At 37.9% G+C, this 26,211-nt stretch overlaps 1 protein-coding gene across 1 annotated transcript in view; it reads right to left on the reverse strand.

Moving 5' to 3' along the window:
* Window positions 1–287: 287 nt before the first annotated feature.
* The window catches only part of LOC120888329 (protein O-mannosyl-transferase TMTC1-like), a 113,245-nt gene continuing 87,321 nt past the window's right edge, over window positions 288–26,211 (reverse strand). The window contains exons 7-10 of the mRNA XM_078014968.1: window positions 13,668–13,873; window positions 11,570–11,767; window positions 8,460–8,576; window positions 288–7,166 (exon numbers count right to left, since the gene is read on the reverse strand). Coding sequence (XP_077871094.1) covers window positions 7,069–7,166; window positions 8,460–8,576; window positions 11,570–11,767; window positions 13,668–13,873 — 619 coding nt within the window. The 3' untranslated portion in view covers window positions 288–7,068. The remainder of the gene's footprint in view (window positions 7,167–8,459; window positions 8,577–11,569; window positions 11,768–13,667; window positions 13,874–26,211) is intronic.

Here is a 26,211-nt window from a genome sequence, read left to right on the forward strand (position 1 = left end):
AAAGGCGTTGAATCCATCTACAACAAAAAATATTTGAGAGAGAGAGAGAGAGAGAGAGAGAGAGAGAGAGAGAGAGAGAGAGATAGATAGATATGGGGCTGGCTTCCTACCACTCCTCATACTTTGGCTGTTCCTGATGAGACCTTCTGTTGGCCCGGATGAGTCCCTGGTACCTTCCAGACCAAGTCACCTTGCTGCAGGTGTCAGAAAAAGGTACTGATACTTTGTTACATCTGCCTAAAGCTTCTGCAAATTTTGGAAAACATTTCACACAGAAGAGTTCAAAATCCTGGGAATCAGTCCGCATTTTATTTTACAGTACATTCATGTAAGTTCCTGCATTTCCAAGATAACCAGATCACATTCAGGTTAGCACTGCTGGTAACAAAATCATACAACTTCCCTGGCTTCAAATACAAGATAGGGCAATGCACATTAATACTTCTTTCCCTTTAATACTGCAGAAGATAATACATCACATACACAAAAATCACATGCCTTTTACAATCCAGTGTGAAGGCATTTTATGTTAAAATTAAGCCATGTGGAACATGGGCACTGACAGGAGAATTTGAAGTAAACATGTTTTGATGAAGAAGGGTGCATAAGTTAGAAATATGTGTGAATTAGATAAGGACATAAGGTAAACATGTTTTGATGTATTTTAGCACAAACAAGTGTGGTAGTTTAGGATAAGTGTGTTTTGATGCAGTGTAAACATAATCTGTGAGGATAGGATAAGAGATAGAAGCCACGACGTAAACATGTTTTGGTTTGAAGTGTTGTAAACAACTATAGTATTTAAGGGCCAGGAAGGCTGAGCTCTTTGGTCAGTTCAGATCCACGATGCCAGTGGGTCAACATCGAATGAACTGAGCCCCGCCAGTCTCTGTTCCTGTGCCTCGAGTGATGTGATGAAACCTGGTGTGAATAAACGGAGCATTCAAAAAGGCATATCGTGTGCAGCGACTTCTTTCTTCAGGACACGGATCGTTGGCTGGGAGCGGTTACCTGGAGCAGAGGCGATCCTGACTCCAGGACCACCTGGGGACGATCACGGGACCTCGCTGCAGTCCTGCTCGTGTCAGTTGGCAGGATCATCATCATCACCATCATCATCGCCAAAGATCTGGGGAGCGCACAAGGAACCTGGGGGTAAGTCCTTTCCCTGAAACGCACGTTCGCAATCCTACCTCCGTTTGTGGACCGAAGTGACCGTGATCGTCCAGCACCCGGGAACCCAACGGAGTGAGGAGGGGAGCGCACCCGCTTAACCCTTCACGGTGACGGCGGCCCCCAGTGAATGAGCTGGTGTAAAGAAAGGATAGGAGCTTGGGCTCAAGTAAAGTGGGAAGAGAATTTAAGTAGGCTCCTGGGCAATATAGAAACATATAGCTGGATCCAGTGGAATTGGTCTTTATATAAGATTAGGATATATCTGAGTATAGTAAAATGGGCCTACGTGAGGCAATAGCAAAATTAAAAAGGTGCACCATAAGGAAGAAAAGTTTAGAGAACAGTGAGCTAAAGCCTCAGTCGCCATGGCCGCCACTAGAAAAGGTAGTTCAGGCAAAGATGCCTGAGTTCCAAAAAGGAAACCACCGTGGAAATAGCGTTAAGCAATCCACAAACAGTAAAGCCTATAATAGAAAGGGCCGATAAACATGAAATCCCGGGAATATTATGTAAGATCATTAACGATGTAGATGAAGACAGACTTAGAGGAAAATGCCTAGTCCAGGAAGCTCTTAAGAAATGTAAAAACCCATTCCTACAAGATATACTAGATAATGAGCCATGTTATAAGTCAGAATCGGTCTCAATTATTAAAACATCTATGCCCGGAAGGGGACGCCCAGACGGGTTGGAGCAGACGATAGAAACGAGGGATATGACCCAACCAGAAATGTTGCAGTTGAGACAAGATTTCTCACAGAAAGGGTCAACCAATGGAGAATTTTTGTATAATGTATGGTCAAAGGGAGGAGAGAGTCTTAGACTCTCTGGACGAGAGATGCCAATAGTAAGCATTCAGATAGAACACCCTGGAGTAATGGAGGCACTACAGAGAATGATCAAGGAAGAGCCATTAGAGGTAAAAACGTTGTTTAATTGGATATCTAGTGCCTGGACAGAAGGGATTCCCCAGTTAGATCTGGGAGTTTTGAAGGCAAGGTCCAGTGGAGAACTCCAACAGAAGGAATAAGGATGGTGAAGAAGTTAGGAGTTTTCTGCAAAATATATGATGAAAATCAAGGACCACCGTTAAGATGTAGATTAACTCCAATGCTCAGATGAATAATAGTGAAGGGGGCACCCGAACCACATTGGGTGCTACTTTCCACTATGTTAGCTGGAGCCACAGACCTGTGGGATGTGGTGGAATTTCTGAAACAACATAGGGAACTACAGATAGACAGTAAAATGTCCTTTGAGGCTACCCTAACCTTTATGGGAAAAAACGCCGGGGGAGTCGCGTCTGGCCAACGACGACTCCAACTCAGCCGGCCATTCCCGGAGAGGCGACGTCAGGAAAAAAGAGACTGGAGAGCTTTAAGACCAGGACAAGGGTGGCAAGGACAGAAATTTACAAACATGAGGATACGGGGTCCAGACATCAACCCCCGAGGACAGTCAGAAAACAAGATAGGAGAGGTAAATTACAACCGAAAGAACACAGAACCCCGATACCAAGACCCTCAAAATGCACGGAATTGGTCAACAAGAAATCGCTTCAGCAAACCGCATTTCGATGCTGCGTGTTTTGGAGCACGGATTCGAGACCGTTTATCCAACTAACTTTTATTATAGACGGACAAACATGTTCAGATTCGTTTCTGGTAGATACTGGAAGCGAAATAACTATTATAAGAAATGATTTTGTAAATAGGAAAATAGAGGGTGAAAGTGTAAACGTCCAGGGAGTGTCTGGACATGTCCAAAGCATGAAACGGTGTACAGTGCGGTTGCTGGTTTATGATAAGGAAATGGAAGTGTCAGTCTTGGTGGGCGAAGTACCACATTCAGTATTAGGAATAAATGAGATAAGAATGCTGTTTGGAGAATGGTTGCTTATCAAGAGACTTAAGAGTTGCTATGTAGGTAGCATTCCAGAAGTAAAAATAGAACCAGTAAAGCTGCCACAAGTACCACAGTGTTTTACTAAACAATATCTAATTAAAGGGGGGCATAAGGAAATTTCAGAGACAATTAAGGACCTATTGAGTAAAGGAATAATAGAAAGGACACAATCCTTCCATTATAATAGCCCAGTGTAGCCAGTTAAGAAGCCAAATGGGAAATGGAGACCGACAGTAGACTATAGAAATTTGAACAAGTTGACTCCCACCATGCCGGGTTCCTTGCCCGATATTGAGAGAATATATACAGAAATTAGAAGCTTTTCGCCTACATGTTTTTGTGCAATAGATTTAAGTGATATGTTCTTCACGGTACCTCTTCACAAGGATAGTAGAGAAATGACAACTTTTACATGGAACTCGGTACAATACCAGTTCACAAGGGTACCACAAGGATATAAAAATAGTCCAATCATAGCACATAATGCTTTACAGCTTTCATTAGGGGAATTACAGTTACCAAGAGACACTAAAATATGGACGTATGTTGATGATATTTTATTAGCTGGTAGGAGTAAGGATACCCTAACTACTGCCAAAGATATGTTAGTGAAGACCCTAGTGGAGGCAGGATGGAGTATAAACCCAGAAAAGATTCAGGGACCAAGCACATCTGTAAAATATTTAGGCATTGTATGGAATGCTAATGGTCCTTCAGTGCCACCAGCTGTAATAAACAAGATAGAGAACCTGGCATCACCTAAAAACAAAGCTATGGCACAACAAGCGATAGGAATTTTAGGATACTGGAGACTACACATTCCATATCTGCAGGTGTTGTTGGTGCCAATATATAAAATAATAAGGAAAGCATCAGATTTTGTATGGACGGATGCACAGGAAACTGCATTTCGTCAGGCAATTGAGTATGTAAAAACATTTTCCCAATTGTATGTGCCATAGCCGGGAGAAGTGATTATCCTGGACGTTGTGTTTGCCAATGGTTTTGGTAACTGGGGCATTTATACAAAGAGTCACGGGCAGACAAAGCCGGTTGGATTTTACTCTAAACGTTTTCTGTATGCAGAAAATAAGTATTCTTTCTTTGAAAAAACCGTTTGGACGGCTTATTGTGCTTTTCAGTCGCTAGGGTTCAGTATAACTGATAGGCAGGTAATGATGAGATGCCCAATGCCTATACTAGATTGGGCTAAGATGCCAGATAATACATTAACAGGGTTACCAATTGAAGGGAAGGTAATGCAATGGCAATGGTATATAAATAACCTAGCTCAGGATACATCAATGATGGGGAGTTCAAAAATTACAAAATTAACTGAAAGTGTGAACATCCAGCCTATGATACCTGTCCCGGTAGCGATAATGGAACCTAAAGTAGCACCTATTGGAAAATGGGGAGCATCCAAGACACATGCTAATGCATGGTTTACGGATGGCTCCAGTGCAGTGATAGGAAAGAAAACAAAATGGAAAGCAGTTGCATTTAGGCCCCGTGATGGTAAAATTCTATCTAAAGAAGGTTCAGATGATTCTGCCCAGTTGGCTGAACTTTTAGCAGTCTGCCTTGCGGTGGAAGAATCCATAAAGGAGGGAATAAAATATGTACATATATTTTCAGATTCATGGGCGGTGTGTAATGGTATTACAATTTGGTCAGCAAAGTGGAAATTAACTGATTTTATGATAAATGGTAAAGATGTATGGGGAAAAGATACATGGAAATGGTTGGCGGAAGCTCCAATCCAAATCCTGATTACTCATGTGGACGCCCATACAGGACGCCAGGATGATGTTTCTAAGAATAACGATATTGCGGATAAATTGAGCAAAATTCCAGCACAAGTAACTGCTATTAAGTTGAGAAATCCAAACCAATGGGAGGTAGATAAAGCCTCTGATATAAAGCTAACTTTAAAATGTAGACCTAATTGGCATGTGGTTAAACCCCCAATGGAATCTGATATCACATTGGATGAAATCAGACAAATTCATGTGAATCTTGGACACATTGGAACACATGGTCTGTACCAATGGTTCAACTCTAGAAACATTAAGGCGACCTGGAGTAAATGTAAGCAAGCAATCGCTGGCTGCAAAAAATGTGCGGCCAGTGGGACCAGATTCAGACGCAACCCACCAAACACAAGAACGGCCCCAGCAGGATTTAACCAATTGGTGCAGATTGATTATATTGGGCCACTGAGAAATGGAAAATATGTATGTAATATGGTGGATTGCAGTACGGGTCTTGGAATGGCTTACAGATGTACAAAAGCAAACCAAACGTCCACCATAAATTGTGTTTGGATGTGGTGTGCTCGATATGGATGTCCATGGACGATCACGGGACCTCGCTGCAGTCCTGCTCGTGTCAGGCACAATAAGAGTTCCAAAGTTCCCTAACATTCCCAACAATGCCATCTTTCTCTTAACTGACAAGGATAAGATTCAGCTTCAATGCCTTGGGAAGTGAGGGATGGGAAAGCAGAGGATTATTTAATTCTGAAACTCATGGCTTTTCAGGCTACTTCTGTGAAAATTATTTAAATAATCTAAAATTGTAAAGAGTTAATATGAATAAGGGATAGTAATATAGGAAGCACCTGGGAAAAAAATCCCACCAGTCACTGATGGGAAATTTAAACTGCAGACTTTTCACAAAAATGGAAAATCTGTATCACATCCAGTAATATGTAAATTCTCAAGATACATTTTCATTTTACTGAATGAACACATTATGATCCATGTTCTGGTCTTGAACAGTTCAGAAAAATCCTCCATCTGCAATATTTACTAAAAGCCATCCTAGATCATTACCCATCTAAAAATACAACTGACCAATATACCCAACCCTTACAAACTGAGCTATAATAAAAACGAAAACTAGATATGTAGGAGAAAAATCAGAAGCGTAGGAAAGCAAGTTAGACTTGTTTAAGTCGTGTGACTAAATAAACAATTTCATTATAAAATGGTTCAGACCCTGGTCCAATACAGCTGGAATGATGAGTTACTGAAGATACAAGCCCCCATCCAGAAAGACACTGTGCTACGCAGCATCTTTCTCCTGAAAGTTCAATGTGCTTCAGGTGAAATCATTATTTCACTGCATAATTAAGTACATGATTCAGAATATCTTCAGACTTGCTGTTAACTCCAGTGACTAATGAGCCTCTGCCACTTGCTTCCAAGAAGCTCCTGAGTCCTGAACGTATCAGGTTCTGATAAAATCGATATGCATATTTGTTGATCCTGAAAGAAATCCCACCCCTTTCAAGGAAGAAAAATATGATGGAAGAGGGAATAAGACATTTCTTAGGAAAGCCAAAAAACAACTTATGAAAAACCAGAGCCAGAGCATATTTTACAACCCCTGAAGAAAGCCCCCATAGCAGGGTGGGCAAAGGGAGAGTGATGTTTTTGAAACCAGAGCGACTTGCAGCTAACTGCCTAACAGTAAATTCACAGAGTAAAATGCAGAATAAGTCGACATATAACCAAGGTTTACATTATATCTAGAAATATGTTTCATGCTTTAAAAAATTGCAATGCACTCCAAAAAAATTTTTCTGATAATTCATGTACAATAGAAGGCACTGTTATCCACATAAATCCATGGATTCTGCATGGCAAAAACCTGAGACCTGCAAGTCAATCCAATCCTCTAAAAACCACCATAGGCTGTCAGCCTTTGGAGCATATGGTTTGTCCTTTTCAATGCAATGATTCTGTTTTTCTTTAATTTCATACATTACAGTAGCTGTTGAAAATATATATTTCAGGGTGAGAAAGGTCAAAGGGGAAAGGGAGAGTGGATAAAAGTACTGCCTAATGCCAGATGATAACTGGTGCAGCAGGAGAGCCCTGAAGAGCAGCCCCCTAATATCTCCCCTTGACTCTCACACTCCCTTTGTGAAATTGTGAGATAAAACACAGCGAAGACGTCTGGTCAGCTGATGTCCTTCCTTCAGTTGTTGCCCAGCACAGTCCCAAAGTTAAAGGCAGAGAGAACTCCTTTGTTTTCAAATGTGAAGCCTCCCTGTTGTTCAATCTTCTTCTTTGCCTCTAGCATTTTCAAAAAAAAAAAAAAAGAGGAAGAAAACAGAAGAGTCCATAAGGCACAAAGTTGGAAAGAATCTCAAAAGAGCCAGATTCTTTGCATACTTAGAACTGAAGAACCGTGATGTATGGTATTTGTTACCTGGCCAAATTGAATGCCAGCCTTTAGCAGGAGCACATCAATAAGTAATTATGTTTACTATCACAGAAAAACATTACTGCAGTAAGTGAAATGAAAACAAATCTCAAGATAGATTCCAATAGCTTCACTGTCTCTACTGCTGAAAAGGCACCAGACTTCTCATAGCAGGAGGATCGATACCAAATCCGAAGACCTAAGTTTGTGAAGAACCAGAGTTCTCAACTCTAGACGCCCATCCATGATGTTTTCTACCAAAATATTTTTTTGATCACAAAGTCTTTTCCATTGCTAATCTAGGCGTGACCATAACAATCTCAACATAAAAATAAAATAATTTCTTTAGCTTAAAAACTGAAAATCAACATGAGTCACCAACACAAAAAGCCCAACAAATATAAATGGAAAGCATTTGTTACAGTTTGGATTGTAAATATTCCCCAAAAGCCTACATGCTGAAGGCTTGGTTGTCAGCCTTGGCACTCCTAGGCGGGGATGAAACCTTCAAGAGGTGGGGCCTAGTTACGGGAAGTTAGGTCAACAGGGGCATGCCCTTTAAGGGAACACTGGGCCTTGGCTCCTTCCTTCCTCTGTTTCCCAGCCACCTCGATGAGCAGGTTTCCTCCACCACAAACTCCTACATGATATTCAGCCGTACCACAGGCCTAACAGCAACAGGGCCAAGTGACCATGGATTGAAGCCTCTGAGACTAGAAGCCAAAATAAACTTTCCTTCCTTATAAGTTAATTTTCTCAGACATTTTGTCACAGCAACAGAGAGATGACTAATGTAGTATTTCATTTACAGGAATACAAGTTCCTTGCAAGAATTCATAAAGAGACTTTGGTCTACCTGTGGTTAAGATGTTTAGGTAGGTGTCCATCTGATTAAGTCTCCCTCAGCAAGATTCATGCCTACCCTTACTTTTTACCTATACCTCCAAAATAACATAAGGATCTGAATGGGAATACCACTAATAAACACATAATGAACAGATTTTTGCAAATCTAAGATATTGGAAATGATTAAAAAGAACAACCATTCAATGATGACAACTCCTCATATTCTAAAAATTTAAAAAGCATATTTAGGTGCCCCCTAGGACACTGAAGAAGTCTGGCTGCCAGCAATCTGACACATGTGAAAGTGAGTGGCTGACCTGCCACCGTCCTTCGGTGCTCTGCCAATGTGTACACCTCCTGCAGTGTTCTCTTCTGGTCCTCACTGAGAGGGGCTAACAGCAACTGGTACCAGGCAGCATCCCGATTCTGCACAGCTGTTGCATTTCAGGGGTGTATAGGAAAAGGAGAAAAAGATAAGAGTCCAATAACAACTATTACCTCAGAGAAAAACGAGTGGCATGATCAAATCACAATGAAATTACTTCAGATAATAAGGGACAGGATGATGAAACTTAACCAAGGAATAAATTGTTGTTCTTTCTAAATTTTACCATCTATCAATGTTCCCTAAAATCAGATCATGGGACATACACCTGTACTCACTTGTTACCATTTTCCTCGAGGAAAATGCAGCTTCAGCATTGTTTCCACAACAAGGACCCACATCTGTGTGCATTTAGGCAAAGTCTTCCCCTTAGCTACTAGACTTTTCCCCTTAGATAGCTCATCTCAAATTCTACACAATAAAACCAAATTCAGCACTTTCCTCCCAAACTCTGTTTATCTCCCTATTTCTATCACTGGTTCTATTAGTCTCCCAGGCACCCATCCCAAGCCCTTACCACCTCTGCCCACATTGTCTTCATGTCCAATCCTCTGAGACTTGATGTTTTCTACTCACATGATTCTTTCCATTAAATCCCATTCTCTACTCCAGGACCTTATTCCTCCTACTTTAACAAAATAATCTCAGCATGCTTGGTTCCCTCAGCTCTTTTTACACATTGAATACCTGGAAACTCCCTGAAGGTAAACTACCACATGCCCTTACAGAAAACACTCAACACTCTACTGGGGAATGGCGACCAGAACTCAAAGCCGCTACAATTGAGAGATCCCCAGATCCCCCAACCCAGAATGGACCACGCGAGACACTGGATGCAAACAGCAGGAGGGTTTATTCTCACACAGGTGCCCGTGGGTGCACAGCAAAACCTCAGCCGGAGCTTCGGTGACTGGCACACACGGGCTCGGGGGTACAGAGTTTTTATAGGAAGCAGGGGGTTAGTTTTCAGCTTAGCACAGCAACAGCCACTCTATAGGTTCCTCGGAATTCAGCCCTGGGGTCACCTGGGGGGTAAACTTGTTTTTTCCCACTTAACGTTCTCAGAAAAGAAACCCATAAATTACATCCCATCCTTATTGTTCCTGTTTTTACCCTATTTCCTCAAGCTTGGCCTTCCCAGGATTATCTATATGGAACATCTGGTGGTGGCATTGTATAGCGCTTGGAGTGTTAAGTGCAGTTGGGGAGTGCTACGTGCTGCTGGGGAGTGCTACGTTCGGCTGGGGAGTGCCCAGTGCGGCTGGGGAGTGCCCCGTGCAGCTGGGGAGTGCTTCGTGCAGCTGGGGAGGTTGTACATGGGAACTTCCTGGAGGGCACAGGGGTTAGAATTCCTAACGTTGGGTTTGGGGCTCTGGAGTCCTTCACAATCTCGTCCTGTTTCCTTCCTTCACTGAGGCTTTCAGCAGTGGTCATTACAAACCGGTCCAAAGCTGGGTGCCTAACTATCACTTGAGGAGTATTTTAATAATACCATACGTGCTGGGCACAGAGGCACACACCTATAATTCCAGCTACTCAGGAGGCTGAGGTAGGAGGATCACAAGTTTCAGGCCAGCCTCTGCAATTTAGCAAGACCCTATCTTAAAATAAAAAATCAAAAGGACTAGAGATAGGGCTCAGTGGCTAAACACCCCTGAGTTCATTCTCCAGTACCTAAAAATAAAAAAGGGGTGGGAGTATAGCTCAGTGGTAAATCTCCTGTAGAGTCAATCCCCATTACTGAAAAATTTAAAAATGAACTAATCTTTTGAGACTCCAATCAATACCTAAAAGTTTCATTGGTGACTAGGGTGCACACCCATGTCTGGAAAAAACTATCTTGGTACACATCATATTTCCATCTCCACATTTATGCTTTTATTTTCCTATTGCTTTGTAATGACATTCTTTGTACTCTCTTTAATTCCTGTGAAATTTCAATAAAAATATTTAGGTAGTTTTTAATCTTCATCAATGGTATTTGCAACAACACTAAATGATGCCAAAATTATGCTAATATTGTCCCTGTCAGTAAAAATATTTTATACAGAAGCATATCCACTTTAATATTACTTATAACAAAAAACTAGAAATAATCCTAAATGTCCAACAATAAAAATAAGTTATATTATGATACAATCACAGAAATACCATCTAACCATAACAGAATATACATTAGTGGGATTTTTTTCTTTAATAATTTTCTAAATATTATCATTGGTTTATCATTTCTTTTGCAGGAGGGACTGAACTCAGGGGCACACAACCACTGAGCCACATCCCCAGCCCTGTTTTGTATTTTATTTAGAAACAGGGTCTCACTGAGTTGCTTAATACCTCACTTTTGCTGATTCTGGTTTTGAGCTTGCAATCCTCCTGCCTCAGCCTCCAGAGCTACTAGGATTACAGGCGTGCACCACTATGCCCGGTTCATTTATTTTTATTCTGTAAAATTTCTATTTCCCATTTTTATACTAGTTCATTGGTCTCACTCATTTGTAGAAGGCTTTTGGATGTTGTGCATCATAAGCCTATGATATATTTAGCAAGTCTTCTCTCCCAATCTTCAATGAGTCTTTTAATTATATTTATGTGTCTTGCTGTCCAAAATTGGTAAACTGTTTAAGAAGTAAAGAGCTACCCTCTGTTCCTTCCCTCAGGGACTGTGAATAACTAAAAGGTTTACACCACCATTTTTAAGTAATATACATCTGAAATACTCCATTCTTTTCTGTAAATGCTTGCTCGATTTTTGCCTAAAGGATCAACAACACATTTGCCTAGAATTGCTTTCCTGAGGATCACCTACAGGCTCACCCTATTGCTTTAAAATGATGAAGGATGCTAGGACTGGGTGATGAGAGTTTCTTTATGCTAATCCCTTTCATTTTGCATATGTATGGATATTTCTGTAACAAAAAAATTAAAATTTTAAGTGTCTATACCGATTTTTAGTCAGATCCCAAAACAAGTAACAGAAAGGAATGAAAAAAAAAATTCTAAGAAATAGCTTAAAATTCAGGGAGTAAAGACATACTTAACAGAGCTTGTGTAAAGAACTGATATTCATCCACACTATTGTCAAGGTCAAGTGGCGTGCTGAACCCCTCAAGGGCAGTTTCTTCCAGCACTTCTTCATCCCAGTCATCCTGCTCTTCCTCCTTGTCTCCACTTCTCTGTTATTTGCCTGCATGGCTTGAGAGGCAACGTTTGTATCCTCCTCATCACTGGAAATCTCCTCTGTGGATCCATTAATTATTTAAAAGGAATCAAAATATGCAAGTATAATAGATCAAATTCCATGAAAAAGACTATTTTAAAAATGTAGAAATGGAAAAACAATAATTTTACACAAATACATAAAAAATAAACCTTATGCCTACTCTACAGTTTGATAAATTGAGAATGGCTTTATCCTTCTCACTGAAAACAATTTCCCTAGATCTGCGGGTTACCTGAACATTGCTAATGTTATACTATAGCTGACTCATTAACTTGAGAATACTATTTAACTGCAGATTTCCCATAATTTTTGTTAAAAAAAATAAAAAGACATCAGATGATTTTGTAATCAGTACACGTTTTAGATAACAATGACCTCCCATTGAGAATTCAGGTCTCTCATTGATTAAACAGATTACCAAGTGTTCAGAAATACCAAAATGAGGAGGTCATTTCCTTTAATAGAAATAGTAAAAATGCAAAAAATGTAAATAATAATAAAGTAGTCAACTACATGTGCCTTGAAAAGTTATAAGCCAAGTTACACATGACCTATTTTCAGTGCTGCTCTGTTCCAAGTGGTTGGATGAATATTATAACTGGAATATTGTAACTAGAAGGCAGCAAATTCAGAATAAAAATCAACTTAAAAGGAAAAACCTAGAGTAAACCAGGCAACATCAATCTAAAACTAGTTCCATAAAACACACCACACTGAAACAGTTGGATTAAACTAAAAGACAGAGATAAAACAAGAAACCATAGTTTGGGACCAGACATGTAGTGGGGGGAAAGTGGCAAAGGTACAATTATAAAGATAGCAAGAAATACCTTTGCTAGTTAATAATTCTACACTTTGGTAGAAAATTCAACAAGTCTTGGAATATTACTAGAAAAAAATTATTTCAAGCCATATTATTTATAAGCCAAAAACCAGCAAAACATGGAGTTAGAAAGAGATCATAACAAAATGAAAAAAGAATTTGTAATTCTTGGAATATGCTTAACCCCCTCCCCCCCAAAAAAATAATAAAGAGGGGGAAAAAAAGTAACTTCTAGAAAGAAACTATTTCAAAAGATCTACTCAGAAATCGGAAAAATCAGAAACTTTTGTGGTAAGAGTGGTAAAGGGTAGCTTAAAATTCCTCACATACCAGTTAAAACAAAAAGTGCTTTAAATCTATACCTGCTGAAATCACAAAGTTTAGCATTAAAAAATAGTTTTTTTTGTTTGTTTGTTTTTGTTTCCTGGCAAGAATTCTGATTTTTCTTAGCTAAAGATAAATGTCTGCTTTTAACCAGAAAAGGTAAACCTCTACTCAGAATTAAATAGTGCTACTTCCTGGGCCTTAGCAAGTAGCTTTACAATCTCATTATTAAATGTCTAATATTCTTGATGTTGACAATCTTATTCTGACTTTAGATCAAGCAAATCATCTTCATTTCTGAACTTTTTTCTAAATGTATATTTAGACCACAAATACATCTCTCATTAGTAATTTTCGAAGATGAATCACCTACCAATCCTTTTTTTTTAAAAAAAATCAATCTCCACTGTTCTTAATCTAGTGTTTCATTTAATTCATGGCTGCTGCCTTCAATTAGTCTATTAGCATTAACAAGAAAATAAAATACTAAGTTGTTAATGTGTAGCAAGACCATATGTTACAAATACATTTACCAGGTATAAAAACATCCATTAGGCTCAGGTTTAAAAATAGTTCAGTTTACAGTTTCAAGAAGTACACAAATCTGTTATCCCACATGATACAATTAACAAGTCAATCAAGTCCAAGAGATTTGTCAAATGTTCAGCAAGCCAAAGAATGTAAATCTGTTTAATGAAGCCAAACAGACTAAAAGTCAAAGAAAACAATGCTCAAATCACAATCAATTCTAGCACCATATAAGACTTTACCATTTTCTTCTATGTCAACTTTCTCTGCTTTTGAGCGATCTTCCCGGTTTACCAGTTGCCTACTGGCACAGACCTGCTTTAGGCCAAGGAAAAGGAAAAGTATTGAAGGGACAATCTGTCCCACCACAGCTTCTACTGCAGGAGGTCGATTTTGCAATTCAAAAAGGATACTCAGTCCTATTATACACATCTTCCGATCATGATGCCTGCAAAATTTAAAGGGAAAAAAATGTAGACATGAGAAGTGCAATAAAGGACAAAACCCAGAGAAATTACAAAAAGAAATGTTCAAGGCAAACTCTAGGGTTTATTCATTGGGATTGTACAGAAATAGCTCCAGTTTTCTGCTATATGAAATCTTACATTAAAAAAGTTTTATAAATCATTATCATTAAAGACCCATGGGAGTCTGCAATTAGCATGGTGAATCTTGCTGTAATACCAACTTATGACTAATGTAAATGCTACATCTGAGTGCTGGCATAATGGGGTTTGTTAAAACAGAAAATTCTTATACAATGGAAAACATGGAGAGTTCCCCAGACTCTTCCCATTAGACTAGTCCTCAAGATTTCTTGGCACAGGTACTGTACACTAACACCAGTTGCCAAAAGCTATTTCAAAAACTCGACCTCCAATAAGCTGAGCTTCATAGATCTAAGTAAATCTACTAGCATCCTCTGCTATAACACGGATAAGGAACTCTTTTTATTAAATTATTTATTCTAATTTGTTATACACAATGGCAGAATGCAATTCATTTCATGTTACACATATGAAGCACAATTTTTCAAATCACTGATTGTACTTAAAGTATTTTCACACCATTTATGTATTCATACGCGTACTGAGGGTAATGCTGTCTAACTCATTCCATCATTCCTAACCTCTTGCCTCCTCCCTTCCCCTCTCTCCCTTTTGCCATTTTGCAAGCATGAACAAAAACAATCATTTGCAGTGGTTCAATTCATTTAAAATGAGATTATAATACAACAACCTCATGAATACTTTACAAGCTTCTGTTATTCCTCATTATTTGCATTGCTTGCTTCATTTGAGTTACTAATGGCCAAGTCGTATGACATAAGAGGAATTGTACTTGACCGAAGGCTTTCTCATTCTCATAGTATCAAACTAGTAGTGCATACAAGTCAAGTGGATCAGAGCAGGAAAGATGATTAACCAGTGGGTCTCTAAATAATCTAAGGAAGCACTCTCCAAGGATGCCCAGTGTATGCAAAAGCTAAAATACACTGTGTCTTTGAAAAACTGCTTATTCATGTTGACATAAATATAAGAATACCAACTACATAACTTTGCATGAACAAATCTCTACTCTAAATCTTTGTAATAGATAACTTTAAGCACACTTTCTTTTTTTTTTTGGGGGGGGAGCAGCTGCCGGGGATTGAACTCAGGGACACTCAAACACTGAGCCACATCCCCAGCCCTATTTTGTATTTTATTTAGAGACAGGGTCTCACTGAGTTGCTTAGTACCTTGCTATTGTTGAGGCTAGCTTTGAAGAATGTTTTTCCCTTGACAGTTTTATAAACAAATATAAGTAGGGACAAATTCCAGGCTTCTACAAGTAGAAAACAGGCAGAGCATCCTGTGTGTTCACTCAGTCCTAGTCTACCATCCTAACCCAGGTCTTCACCATCACCCACGCACATGGTAGTGTTCTGATCATTTCTACTCAAGTGTCTACTCCCTTCAGCAAATTTTTCTAAGTAATATTTTATAAAACTTAAAAAATGTTCCCAAATTAAGACAGCAAGCAAGCTCAAATTCTAACATAATATAGCCATCAACATGTGTTGGGTGACTTCAGATGGGCATATAACAATGTAGGACCTTCCTTTTCCTGTATTTGAACCATGCCCCCTGCCTTTTTTTTTTCTCACAATACTGGGGATGGAACCCAAGGCCTCATGCATGCTACGCAAGCACTCTACCTTACCTATATCCCCAGACATAATTTGTATGTTTTTTTCTTTGTGGCACTAGGGAATGAACCCAAGACCTTGTACATGCTTGGCAAATGCTTTACCACTGAGCTCCATTTCCATCCCTATGTTTGAAAACTAGGAAAGTGAGTCACAGAAAGCAAAACTCTTCTACAGAGGCAATCTCTAAGCTAAAATTAATAATCTTTCTGACCACATTTGAGAACAGGCTCCTTTGAGAGCTGCAAAGAGCTAAACATCCCAGGACAGTATGTAACACCTTTGGCAGACTGATATCCTTCTTAGAAACCTGATTGCCCCTAGAATGTCTGCCCACAGACACATAATAGTCATAGTTTAGATCCTTAATTTTTGCTGCCTATGATATAATGACACACAATAATCAAAAACAAATGAGAAGGGGTTGGGGCTGTAGCTCAGTGGCAGAGCACTTGCCTAGCACATGCTGAGGCACTGGGTTTAATCCTTAGCCCACATAAAAATAAACAAAATAAAGGCATTCTGTCCACCTACAAGTATTAAAAAAAAAACTTTTTAAATGGGAAGAGGCTTGAATTCTTTTCACTAGATTGTACTGTTGAAACACATTCATAACACTCTAAAAATTAAACATTGTGTTACTAACATACCAAAAATAGCTCCAATGATATGAAAATTGATTTTGTACATGGTATCCTACATATATATATATATGAAGAAGTAACCTTCCAGAAACAAAGTCAATATGAAGTCCAAAAGGCACACATACCCAAGAAAATAATCTGTATCGTTCATCCACTGGTTTATAAACTGTACAGTGATAGGTCCAGGGTTGTGAGGCAACTGAATTCACTCGAAAGTATGTAGCAGCAAATCAGGGTTATAGTACAAGGCAGCAATTGCAACCTGAAGACACATCGTACGGAGTTCACTAGTTTTGACTCCTCGAGTTAATCTCTCCAAAACAAGTTGAACAAAGAGAGGAATGCACTAAAGAGTAAAAAGAAAAGAAGAGTCAACCATACACAGAGCAACCAAGTAACTTACAGAAAGCTAATACTGGCAAAGAGTAGTATCAAAAATTCTCAATGACAATAAAATTTTTGTTTATTTAAATTGTTTTTAGATATTTACAAGATTTATATGCTCGCAAAATTCACAGAAATTAAGTAAACAAAACAACAGTCCTTCAGCAATGCCAGGAAATCTGCTTTCTTAAGTGAACACTGGAGTTCATGCAAGACTGACCAGTAGAGTCCACACTCAAATGGTGACAATAACCCATGGGTGAACTCAGCTAGATAAAATGATGAAGGTAGATTTTTCTTTGATTAATCAAATTGAAAATAAATGATTGGGACTAAAAATAAGTATGATAGTCTCAGTATGTCTCTTGAAAACAATTTTACATGAAAAATGAAAAAGAAGTGGTGAACCCCACACATTAAAATAAAATGATCTAATTCCAATGCTAACTCTATTTCTTACTCAGATGCAGAATAGTCCTGGTTCTAATGTAATAGCACAACAATATGATTTTAAAATATATTAAAAATTATTACCCTGGCCAAATAACTGGTTGAGAATCAGTGAAGTCACAATGGAAAACAAGCCTGAAGGGCTTTTTTTGAGAGGTTTTAAAAGTAAATTTTATTTTTAAGTAACTTAATAATACATACAAAGCCAAGAGGAACCAAAGGAATCTTTAAGTTTTAAACTAGTAACACTAAAATTATCCCCTTTACAGTATATTAAGACAAAACTGATATGGAGACAGGTGGGACAAGTTACACAAACCCACAAATAAAGCACGGTGCAACTACAAGAGCAGTGCAGGAGAGCTGCTCGTACCAATGTGGAGGGTGGCCGCCAAGAGAAGAACAGCGAAAAACATAGGTAGAGTGCACTGCTGTGTATCTAAGAAGCAAGGAAAGAATGAATTTAAAATGGAGGGAAATAGGGAATTGCAGTAAAGGTAAAAGGATCAGTGATGGAGGCTAGACTCCTCTGAATACACCTTGTTTATTAAGTTGGACTTTAGAACTGTGTATATGTTCTATATTCGTTAATTTTTTTTTAAAAAGCAAACCCTAAAAATTCAGATTAATTGAAGTAAATGAATAAGCCAAACAGGGATTATTTTAGTGACTTTAAATTTAATGATTTGACTGTATATTAACTACATGTGTATATTTGTATACTCCCAGAGTATAGACATACCTTGGGTGAAAAGAGCTACCAAAAATCTTGAACTGTTAATAGTAATCACATTTTTTTAAAAAAAGAGAGAAAGAAAGGGAGAGAGAGAGAGAGAGAGAGAGAAAGAGAGAGAGAGAGAGAGAGAGAGAGATATTTTTAATATTTATTTTTTTAGTTTTTGGTGGACACAACATCTTTATTTAATTTTTATGTGGTGCTGAGGATCGAACCCAGCGCCCCGCGCATGCCAGGATAGCGCGCTACCATGTGAGCCACATCCCCAGCCGAAAAGTAATCACATATTGATGATAATAATGATATAATTATTCTGAGACTATTGTTTATATTAGTGGAATAAAGCACATAAGTAATTATGAAGATAACCTAATTGATCCTACCTCCTACACCAAAAATTATATTTAACTAAAAATAAAGAAGCCCTGAATTTTAATTGGAAATTAGAAACATCTACATATATCTATGTGTACTAATGATGCTCAGACTAAAAAAAGAAAAAGGTATTTCAGCTCTTCTTCATAGAAACAATGACCAACTCAATATTGACGACTATACATAAATAGCAGTAAGATATATATTATATATGAATGTTAATATATAATTGGTGCATATTACATCATCAACATACTAATATATTAATGATATACTACATCTACATAGAGAGAAAATGTGCGTGCATGCATAATGAATATCACTTATGCCCAGCTTATAGTCTTGAAATACCATTTCCCAGGGTAGGGCAGTCTAGGACAAGAAATCTATACAATGATCCTGGAACAGCTAGTCCTACCAGATAATAGGACAACTACCAACGACTATCAGAGTTAAGTCAAAAGGATTCATAAGGGCTGGGGTTACAGCTCAGTGGTAGAGTGCCTGCCTAGTATTCGTGAGGCACTGGGTTCAATCTCAGCACTGCATATAAATAAATAAAATAAAGTCCATCAACAACTTTAAAAAAAAAAAAAAAGGACTCATAAGACAAATTCAAGAGGTTCCCACTGGCCAAAGATGACACATCTTCGTATACTTGGAATATATTCAAATACCTCAACCAATTTGAATTCATAAGTTCATAACGATACAAATCAACAGAATGAAACAAAAACAACATAATAAAACACTTCATTGGTCATCTCTGGAAGACATCAAGAAACAAAAGTATTATCTTGCTGGGCACAGTGGGGCACACTTATAATCCCAGCAGCTCGGAAGGCTGAGGCAGGAGGATCGTGAATTCAAAGCCAGCCTCAGAAACAGCAAGGCACTAAGCAACTCAGTGAGACTCTGTCTTTAAATAAACTACAAAATAGGGCCAGGGATGTGGCTCAGTGAAAGTTCAATCCCTAGTACCCAAGATAAAAAGTATTATTTTGAATCATGGTAGAAGAGAGAATTAACATACTTAAATACTCAAACTTTCTCAGGATAATCTGATAATTTATGAGAAAACATTTCGTTTTATAGAAATATTTCATATAATAAATGAAGAAGGAATGGTAATTAGAATATCACTTTCAGCACCACTAAACTCAGAGGATAAGAGACAACTAGACATACTGTGCTTCCTGGGAGAAATACACATCATCACCCATGACTTGTTCTTGCCAGAAAGTAACACCTGAGTCTAACCCAATCTCTAAATTTAACTACCACGTGACAGGAAATTTAGAGAAATGGAATGCCAAGGTGATGTGTTCCTTATTAGATAGTTAATGCGCTGTCTATTCACAACCATTAGAAATCATCTTAAGTCCTCAGCTTTCTCTAATACTATCTTCCCAGATCCTTTTCCCACCCAGTTTTAGGAGTAGAAATTGACTATATCACTTTAGAGATTTTTGATTGCTGACTTTAAATGAACCTACACAGATAAACAATCCTCTTATTCAACTCTTGATTACCTACCATATTGCTCCAAACTGAAATTTCAATTTTTTGCACTTTTACAAGTCTTCCTAATTTGCTGATAAACAAAGCCAAGATAGGCCAGTAGTTCAGCAGAGAAAGCCCAGGAAGGAGACAGCCAAGAACAACTTTCCTGGGGAATAAGAACAACCCTCATGGGGACAAGACAAACCTCAGAAGAACCTGAAACCAAAAAATCATCCATTACAAATGCTTAAAGAATAAAGGAGGGCTGGGGTATAGATGAGTCTAGAGTGCTTGCCTAGAGGTGAAGCCCCTGGGTTCAACCACCATGAAGGAAGAGGAAACCATTCTTAAAGGAAACTTTGATTACAATACCTCAAATATAAAATAACAATAAAAACAGACATTTTTGTTTGGTTCATCAACTGGCACTGATGGGAATTTCAAAATAAGAGTTTCTAAACAATGTTGAGAACTACAAAATGTATAGAGTTAAATCTGTGGCCAAGATAATTTCAAATGGCCTCTTTATTAAAATGACAGCCACAGTACTCAATCTTCAGAATATATACATACACACATTAATTTTGTGATCACTGAATCAAAATACTGAGAAGTATGTGTTCTCCTTTTTGAATTTTACAAGAAAGTTCTCTAAATGTGAACATACATTTCATTTTATTACATTTTTGGGAAAATCTGTATGTCCCCCTTTGAGATTGGTGCACGGGGGTGGGGGCTTATTAAATAAATAGTTTAAGATGAAAACTCAGTTTTGGATTCTTTACAGCGACTGTCAAACGGATAATCACCAAAAGCCCAAACTGAAGAAACAGTTCTCAATTGCGTGGATATTAGTACACACAGGGAAAACAGCTTATGGTGTTTCAGAACACATTGTAATGAAGATATGTTCTCAGAAAAAAAAGAAGGAAAAAAGAACCACCCCTCAAGATGGCATATGGGGATCTGAGATGAAGAGGACAAGAGAGGTGGGAAAGGGTAACTGCGAGTGGGCTGCACACAGGAACGTGTGCCAGAAAGGAAAAAGAACCTACTCATGGATGACAGTGTTCTGCTTTGGCAGAGATGAGACAAATATAATAATTCAAAAGTATTCTCCGTCCATGAGCACGTTCTCATGTAAATCAATGACCTTGGTGCACACCTTCTTTACTCTCTACAGAGAATGTTCAAATCGTTATTAGTTATTGTGCTCAGGTCTTTTTCATTCCTACTGATACATTTACAAAGATATGACTGTGCTTTCAAAGCAAGACAGCTTATTCTTTTTAAGAATTCTCCTTTCTCCTTCCTTTTCTATAATCATATGTTCATTTTATTCTTATTTCTTCCCTCAATATACTTTTCATTTCACTTTTTTTCCTCAACTCCTCAAAATATTTTCCATCTCCTGTTGTGTGCTCTATGTCATTCTCAGGAAAAATACACACTCACACATACATACACTTAAGTCTTGAGGACCAATAAAATGAGTTATTCGCCAAAGTCCAACTCAACAGATTCCAAGGACATAATCAACATCATCAGTCATTGGTCAGGATGAAATAATCACTTCAACCCACTGATCAAGTCACAATAAAAAATAGATAACAAGATAATAAAGATTACTAGTGAAGATGCAGAGTAAGTGGAACATTCCTATGTGATGGTAGGATATGTCGACTGGTACAGTCAGTAGGGCAAAGAGTTCAGCAAAAGACAAATTTATGCTCTGTATGTAATTTGGCATCCCTTCTCCCAAATTAAAGAACTTGTATGGGAATGTATATAGCAGAATTATTCATAATACCCTAAATGAAAACCACCCAAATGTCCATAAGTAAAACATTTATAAACAAAAGACAAGAGAATTCTACATAGCATTAAAAATAAATGAAAGTACTTACACATACAATAAGGAGAACAAACCTCAAAAACATTATGCTAAATTAATTCTGACACAAAAGAACACATATTTTATTATTACATTTATGTAAAATGTCTAGATGAGGCAAATCTACCAAGACAGAGAACGAATGGGTGGTTGCCTGGGGCTGAGATTGAAAGTGAGAAATGACTACAAATGCCCATAGGGGCCTTTGAGGGATGGTGGGAATGTTCTAAGACTCCAGTGTAATAAAATATGCACAACTGTATAAATCTATTTTAAAACACTGTATTGTACATTTCAAATACATAGTTTATATAGCATATAAATTATACCTCAATAAAGTTTAAGAAAGAAGATATTCTATTAGTATCATTTTCATATGGTAAATATTATCATGACAAGTTATCTATTCAACAGATAACATTGTAAAGTTAGAGAAATATTTTCATGAAAGAAAAATCTGACAACCTGGACAGAAAAAGGTTATTAAAATGCCCAGCCAGATTCATAGCATGTTAAGTGTTATACTTTAATTCTCTTAGCATTCATACAGCAGTCTGAAATATGCCCTTCATGTAGTATGCTCCAGGTAAAAAATTCATCAAATTTATAGCTTTAGGATATTAATTCTATTCTTTTTATATATTAATGGGTATACTAAAAATAGATTATTTTACATAAATGCTTTAAAAGTATAAATCAAGAATTACTGGCAGTTTAACATTGGCATTATTAAGAAAAAGTGGTATTTTCCCACATTCCCATTGTTTATATTTTTCTGTATACATTTAACAGACCTTTTCACACTGTACCATAACGGGTCCATCTCCATGTCTGACTCACTACATCTGTGTAAGCTTCTTGCAGGAAAAAGAGATATTCTCAATGACTTGCTCACAGCTCTGATGTAATTGTTGTTCATTAAATCATTGTTGAGCCATACACACATTAGTTTCCCATGGCTACTATAATAAATTATCGTAAACATGGTGAACTAAAAACATAGCAATCTGTTTTCTCAAGTTTCTGAAAGCTAGAAGTTCCAAGTTGGGGGGCCACACTCCACTGAAGGCCATAGAGAACACTCTTTCCTTGCCTCTTTCAGCTTCTGGTGGCTTCAGGCTCTTCTTGGCTTCCTTGGTTTGTGGCCACATCACTCAGACCTGTGAACTGCCTTCTCTGTGTGTCTGTCTTCTTCTCTTCAGTCTTTCAAAAGGACACTCTTTCTATTTATTTTTTAAGGTGTTAGATGGATGGGATGCCTTTATTTTATTTTAATGTGATGCTGATGATCAAACCCAGTGTCTCACACAGGATAGGCAAGTGTTCTACCACTGAGCCACCACCCCAGTTCCAAAAGGACACTCTTGACTGGAGTTAGGGAACACTAAAGTAACCCAAGATGATCTCATGTCAAGATCCTTCACTTAATTACACCTGCAAAAACCCTTTTCCCAATGAGGTTGCATTCACCAATCCCAGGATTTGGATGTGGCCCTTTCAGGGAGCTGCTGTTTAATCCACTGTACTATATAATCTGAAAGTTAAACTGAAGTCATTTTAAAGGCTTGACAATAACCATTTCAAAATTAAACAGTTGGGCTGGAATCTAACTCAGTGGGAGAGCTCCAGCTTATCATGCATGAGGCCCTGGCTTCAAATCCCAGCACCAATATATAAAAATTAAAAAATTAAGCAGGTGTGCCACCTCACTGATTTACTTTTAATGGGGAAAATAGTTCTTTTATTTTCCTTTTTTTAAACTTATGTCTTCAATTTAAATTACAGAAGCAGATTTTGTGATGTATTTGACTATGGCCTATTGAAAAAACAGGAAGCAATCTTTTCCATCACTGAAATAAATCTAATTCACTGCAGCATGAGCCAGCTTTACCTTATGCTCCCATGGGTTTCAGATTTTTCCAAATTTCTTCTCTTGAAGGATAGAAGTTATTTTCCGTAACTACTGTTACTTTCCAGTGTTTTTCCAAAGGAGGTGTGTTTTAATATATCTGGGACTAGAGTAATGTATTTTAATGAACTGTGAAAGGATATAAAAGGACATTTTGCTCTTTATCTCAACATCTCATCATGGCCCTCAGTATTAAAAGCACTGTTACCTACTCCATCATGTACAGAGGCATTAGTTTGTGTCTGGGGAAAGGATGTAACGAGCCATGCACATCTGGATCTGAGTCACTGTAGGCTACCCGAAGACAGAATCCAATCCCACTGCTTTGATGGAGAACAAAGGGAGAAAAAATAATATTCTGTTAAGTGTGTCAAAAATGAGAATAAATGGAAAGATAAGGTGCTTTTGAAACCTAACTTCTAGATATGACTAGAACTCAAAAGTCATCAACTCCAACTACCCCACTTGTGACTTTGGGACATCACCATATTATCACACATTTGCTACCTATTTCTTAGGCTGATTTTCAATGATATGCTAAGAAATTCACAGAAAATGAAAAGGAATATTCTGATCTACAAAAATTTGAGGCTACTTCATGAATGCCAGCATTATTCCTTTCTCCAATTACACCACAGTGTGTCTACTTCCACATGATCTTGAACCTTCCTGTAATGCACATTTTCCAAGAAAATGAAAGGAAAGGGCAGTGGGTATTAAATTTCTTTTATAGGTTCTGCCTCATTTGTTTCAAAGATAAGCTTGTGATGTCATCCCAATTTAAATGATGCAAATATTGCATTGTACATTGAAATGAAAGATGCAAATAAACCTAAGAATTAAAAGGCATCATTTTAAAACCCCATAGTTTTTGCTTGTTTTCTCTTCTTACTAAACAGGATTTAAAATCTGAAGGCTTACAAGTGTTTCATCAAGCTATGGCTTTATTTTTTAAAGTTTAAAAAATATATATGCTGATGTTTTCCTAGGACTATTAAAATATTACATTAGATTCTCAATAAGTTTTATTGGGGTGGAGTAAAGCAATGAAAAGAAAAAAAACTGTAATTTATGAAGGAGGTATTTTGTAGAAATTAACATTACTTATTTTAAAATGTATATATATTTTTCATTTCCTCATTTATAATTTATAGTAGAATAAAATATAAAGAACTGAACTTATTAATAACTGACATGGAAGAGATATTATTCTTATTTAAGGAAAAATGAAATGATAGGATGTAAAAGGGTTTTTGGAAACTATGAAAGTCTGTAGAAACGTACTCTGTCTGATAAATCATCCCCATTCACGGTAAAAAGTAGATTTGTAAGCCCCACGAGAGCAAGAGACTTTACTAGCTTTGTTTACCAATTTATTCTTAGAACTTCGAGCTCTTCCAGGCATAGAACAGGTTCTCAATACCTATTTGTCAAATGAAAGAATAAAGAAATGAAAGAGACCAAGAGTGCAGCTGCACAGACCTAACTTTGAATCCAGGTCCCAGGGTATACAAGCTAAACCTCCCCATCCATCCCAGCTACTGGCACCTGGTACAGCATCTGCCCTGAAAGCTCTTTTACCTTCCCACAGTGCACCCCATCTCCATCAGTTACACTGTAAGCCTCTTTCTGCATCCCCAGTGTCTGTCCCCATGAGACTCACAATTCTGAAAGTGTCTGAGGATGACAATGATGATTGGGATAGAAGGTCTTCTCTAATATTTAAGGGCCATAATGTCTGAAGTTACTACCTTTTACAAGTGACCTAGTGTATTCACCAATGTTCTCCAGAGAAAAAAAGAGAACATGTGGGTACATACACAAGGAGATTCATTATAAGGAATTCACTTATGTGGTTACAGAGGCTAACAAGCCCAAAAGATAGGGGAGTCAATGTCCCAATTTGGGTCTGAAGGCAGAATGATCTGATTTTGCAGATGAAGTACAAGGACCATCTGCTAGAAGGTAATTCCTTCTTGCTCCAGGGAGGCCAGCCTTTTTCTTCTGTGCAGGCCTTCAATTGATTGGATGAGATTCACACACATACAGAGTGCTTTACTCAAATTCACAAGTTTAAAAATTAATAGTATCCAAAAACACCTGTTCAGAAACATCCAGAATAAGGTTTGACCAAATATTGTAGAGTACCTTGGGACAAGTCAAGTTAATAAACAAATTAACCATCATATTTAGTATATGAGTCTCATCATGTCTGCTCTGGAGATGTCTATAAATAAACTGTATCCATCATTTCCATGTTTCTAAGTGGCAGAATAACTTCATAGAATAGCAATAAGAGACTTTTGTTCTTTAGTTGCTCTGGTAAACTGTCTGACTGACACCCCCAAACGCAGGCACATTTCAGTACCTAATACTCTTGCCTGAAACAGGAACCCCTGGAATTACTCCTTTCCAAATCCAAGTCAATGTCTCACTAGTCTTTTTTCCTGATTTCTAGGCCAGGCATGGGAGGGACTATCTTTAGTGAACCCCAACAAACCAGCTCTGTTTACTTGCCCCAAACATCAAGTGAAAAAATAATGATGAGGTAGGAAAAGAATGTACTTAATATACGTATTTTGGGAAGACTATGGACTAGTGTCATCAGCCCTGTCTTTGTGGGTACTAACATTAGCTTCAAATTTAAATAGGGAAGAACTGGGAAAGGGGACGAAGGTCTGCATAATTAAACAGACTTGG

The sequence above is a fragment of the Ictidomys tridecemlineatus genome, chromosome 6, assembly GCF_052094955.1.
Source record: "Ictidomys tridecemlineatus isolate mIctTri1 chromosome 6, mIctTri1.hap1, whole genome shotgun sequence".
Classification (NCBI taxonomy): domain Eukaryota; kingdom Metazoa; phylum Chordata; class Mammalia; order Rodentia; family Sciuridae; genus Ictidomys; species Ictidomys tridecemlineatus.